Source organism: Miscanthus floridulus, chromosome 14, assembly GCF_019320115.1.
Source record: "Miscanthus floridulus cultivar M001 chromosome 14, ASM1932011v1, whole genome shotgun sequence".
Classification (NCBI taxonomy): domain Eukaryota; kingdom Viridiplantae; phylum Streptophyta; class Magnoliopsida; order Poales; family Poaceae; genus Miscanthus; species Miscanthus floridulus.
Window position 1 is genome coordinate 64,612,109 of NC_089593.1, and position 3,957 is coordinate 64,616,065.

At 49.1% G+C, this 3,957-nt stretch overlaps 1 protein-coding gene across 1 annotated transcript; it reads right to left on the minus strand.

Moving 5' to 3' along the window:
• Positions 1 to 313: 313 nt before the first annotated feature.
• Positions 314 to 3,076, minus strand: LOC136503590 (very-long-chain aldehyde decarbonylase GL1-10-like). The gene is made up of 6 exons (XM_066498615.1): positions 2,821 to 3,076; positions 2,108 to 2,313; positions 998 to 1,320; positions 729 to 876; positions 602 to 634; positions 314 to 367 (listed from the first exon to the last, which is right to left on the minus strand). The coding sequence occupies exons 1-6, from the start codon at positions 3,074 to 3,076 to the stop codon at positions 314 to 316; spliced, it is 1,020 nt and encodes a 339-aa protein (XP_066354712.1).
• Positions 3,077 to 3,957: the final 881 nt, after the last annotated feature.

Below are 3,957 nucleotides of genomic sequence, written 5' to 3' on the forward strand. Positions count from 1 at the left end.
TTAGCTTGTGGACATATAGATTACACGCGTATATTCATGCAAGGACTTGTTTGGATGAACTTAAATCCACTGTGTAATCCCTACCGCCTACCGGTCAACCTGGATTGAGGTGGATTGGAGTGCAAGTGCAACCAAACAAGCCCTAAGAGTACATATCAAGAAACTCTGTGGTAATAAATATGGATATTTGTTGGATATCCAATCTCTGGGCAACGGAACCAGTAATTGTATATGATGGATATATTCACTGTTCAACTTATTCACACATAAAATGTTAACTAATCTGTTCCACCAAAAAAAATGTTAACTAATCTCACTCCTCTTTCCCAATGTTGCCCTTCATGTTGTGTTCGGCCTCCATCTTCAGCTGCGCGCAAAGTAACGGAAGTTAAGAGGCATGTAACGGGTGACATGTGAGGCGGCGCAGCCACATGGAGACATTTTTTTGAAGTGGTAAGTAATACTAATTAATTATTTTTGTGCATAATTTCGAATTAGTTGGAAATGGAGGGGTAAATTTAATGAAGATCGAACCAAATTGAGTTCAATTTATACTTGTATCCAGATGAAATTTAGGAAGGTGGCTAAAGTTTGAAGCTACCTTGGCCAGGTTTCCCTTGTGGTGCATGTAGCCCTGAAAAGAAAAGAAGAGAAAATATGAATAAGCTACTCAGATGATAGAGAGTTATGTATTCCGCGCGCATTTGCACAAGAAACTGTAGACCTACTTTGTTTGTCCCATATATGTAATCACAGTATGTGAACAGAGAACCAAAATTGCTGTGGGTTTTTCCTCCAGCGTAGTGATGATAGTCGTGGAATTCTGCGCCCCCGTAGAATGGGATCACCCTCGTGAGGCTGAACGGGAAGTGGTAACTACATTTGCAACAAGGGATTAATTAGTAGTAATTCATGAATTCATCAGAGACACGAGGTAAACCTCCCCTAATCAGAACAAAGATCGATTAGAGGTGAATAACTTAGGTAGTTTATTTACCCGCAGTGTGTGTCGAAGGCTTCCATTATGCGGATGGCGTACAAGAGCCAGTGTGTGGTGATGTGGCTTGGCACGATCGCTGGCCCAACGAAGAGCGCGACGAGGTACAAGCTGAGCTCGGTGCCGGCGGCATAGGCCGCGGCGAACCCTGTCGGCGCCGTCTTCTCGTGGTGGATGCAGTGGATCTTCTTGTAGCCCCACTTGGTGTGCAGGAAGCGATGGAGCCAGTACGACAGGTAGTCGTCCACCAACGAGTACACCATGAGGTGCATCGCTGTCTCCCATACCGACGGCAAAGGAAGCCCCGTCCGGACCCCAAACAACTACAACAATTGTAGTATATATACGATCATATGAGAAGGTATAAGATCAACTGCATTGCATCAGTTAATTTAGTTGTTCTAGCTGAGGTGCCAGTACGTACTTACTAGCTTGATTCCAATGTACTATTTCTATTTCAAATTATAAGTTATTTTAACTTTTCTAGTTACATAATTTTTGCTAGACACTTAGATATTGGCTATGTCTAGATACATAGTAAAATTTCATTGTACAATCCCTAATAATAAGCACATGATAATTCATTGTACAATTCTAATTCCTATTTGTATCATTCATGAGAGAAACATTGGCTACTAATTATGAAGCCCCAGTTAGCACATAAGCCATGTTTATCTACTCTAATGATAGCAGGATTAACATATAGGGCCATTTCGGCAGGGCTTCTCTCTTGTGGAACAGTTTTCCGGAGAAGCTGAAACTGTTTTGAAAAATGTTTGAAAAAATACTGTAGTGTCAGTTTAGTTATCATCGGTGTCATATTCGTGAGGAGGAACTGTTAGAAGCCACGTTTTCGTGGCTTAGCTCCGCCCGTTAGAAAAACGGCTCCGACTATTCTGGGCTTCTTTCCCAGAGCTCTGTTTCTTGGATGACCATTTGACAGGGTTTTGATGAGAGCCGAAGCCACTCTAGAAGGCCTGCCAAATGAGCCCTTAATTTGCTATATAGCCATGTTGACAATTACCATTTCAATAAATGTAATAAATTAAAAAAAATTAACATATAATATGTAGATATGTAGACGGTGGATAGACAGATGTGGTGCAAGACCTTGAATGCGGCGGAGTAGATGAGTGGGAAAGGACCCAAGGCGGACAGGGTGACACCCTTGCTGTCCCATATGTAGGTTAGGTACGTGGAAACCGGCGAGGGCTGTGGCACCCCAGGCTGGAGCTTGTGCCGCAGCGTGTAGCCCGGCGCGAGCTGCTGGAGGATCATGACGGGCAGCGGCGCCAGTGCGTACATGACGAGGTAGACTCAGGTGGCCCGCTGGCCTCCCCTCGATGGAGATTCTATGGGCATGGCTCGAGGTCAGGATCGGACGAGAAGGTCGAGATGACCCTGTCCGCTTCTGAGCAGATCGGACGAGGGCCGCTGGGGCTCATCTGTGTTTTCTCCCCTGGCTCTGTTTGACGCGAGGCGGCCTCGAGCCCTTTGCTGGCCGACCTTCGAACCTCGGTCGGTCGTCGCTCATATCGAATGAGGTGACCACCGCTTCGTGATGCAACGTGAAGCATTGTGATGCAACAACTGCATATGCAATGCATGGATGTATGGGATGAATGTATGAATGCTTGCATGAGAATGGATGAATGAATGATTATGCACTAGAAAACAAATAAAACGGGGGTTTGGTAAGGTTACCTCGATGGCTCGAGTGACGGGTCTGGGGAGCTCCTATCGGATATGTCCGAATGGGATCCGTGTCCGTCGTTTGTGACGAGGTCGGTATAACCCGCATGAGGCATCTCGCTGCTCCTTACCTATCTCTTGGCAGCCGTCCGATCGACTCGGGTGACCCGTTGGCCTCTCCTTGATGGAGATTCCGTGGTGGGCCCTTCCAAATCCTGCCTGGGAAGGCGGAGGATCATTTGCGTGCAGTCCTGCCTTATTTCCGACGCCTGGGTTGCGGTAGTGGTGGGCCCTGCCCAAGCCACGTCCCACTAACCGGGCGATGTTTTGTCGGGTAGGGGGCGTCCCATCAGCCAGGGCCACATCCCGCCGCACACCTTTCTGCATTAAATAGGGGGAAGGGAGAGGATTTTCCTCCTGTTCTTTTGCCTTCCTCCAACCACTGCCGTTCCTCCTTCCTCCCTTTCACCAAGTCTGTTCATGTGCCATGGCAGTTTCTAGGAGAGAGGAGGGTAGAGCAAGGGAGAGGAGAACTCACAGATCCGTTCATGAATCTGAGGCGCGATGTCGAACTAGAGGCCAACGTGGATGAGGAGGTGCTGGCCGCCTTCGTCGAGAAGGGGTTGCTCCCATCAAAGGAGGTGGCGCATTGGAGGGCTCCTGCACCGAGAGAAGTCGTTCAGCAACCCTAGGCCGATGAGGTCGTCTCCTTTCTCGCCTTCCATGAGCGTGGGCTCGGGTATCCCACGCACTGGTTCTTATGTGGGCTCCTCAACGAGTGGGGCCTGGAGCTACAACACCTCAACCCGACTAGGGCGCTGCACATCGCCGGCTTCGTCACCGTCTGCGAGGCCTTTCTCTGGATGGAGCTGCACGTAGACCTCTTCCGGCGGATCTTCAGCGGGCGAGCCCTATCCGAGGGGAAGCCGCCTAGAATCACGCTAGTTGGGGGATTCACCTTGCAGAAGAAGCCAAAGCCATCGGTCCCCTACCCTGCGTACTCCCCCTGTGACTCCAACCGAGGGTGGCACGATGAATGGTTCTACATCAGGAACCCGACGGAAGCGCCATTCCCGACATTCACCGAAAAAAGGTCGGAGAGGAGGGAAAGCTGGTCGTGGGGTCCCGTCGATAGATAGAACAAGGTGGAGGTTATCGAGATGGAGCTTCAGAGACTTGTATAGCATGGCCTTGACAGGCTGCGGGTCTTCCATACCTTCTTCCACCGTTGGGTCACCCTATTGGCGAAAAGAACGCAGCCGATGTGG

Excerpts from the sequence above, each read along its gene's own strand:
- LOC136503590 (XM_066498615.1), bottom strand. The coding sequence starts at position 3,076 with ATGCAGAAAGGTGTGCGGCGGGATGTGGCCCTGGCTGATGGGACGCCC. Across the intron at positions 1,321-2,107 it reads TCTACTCCGCCGCATTCAAG|TTGTTTGGGGTCCGGACGGG; the intron begins GTCTTGCACCAC and ends CAATTGTTGTAG. Across the intron at positions 877-997 it reads GCCTTCGACACACACTGCGG|TTACCACTTCCCGTTCAGCC; the intron begins GTAAATAAACTA and ends TTGCAAATGTAG.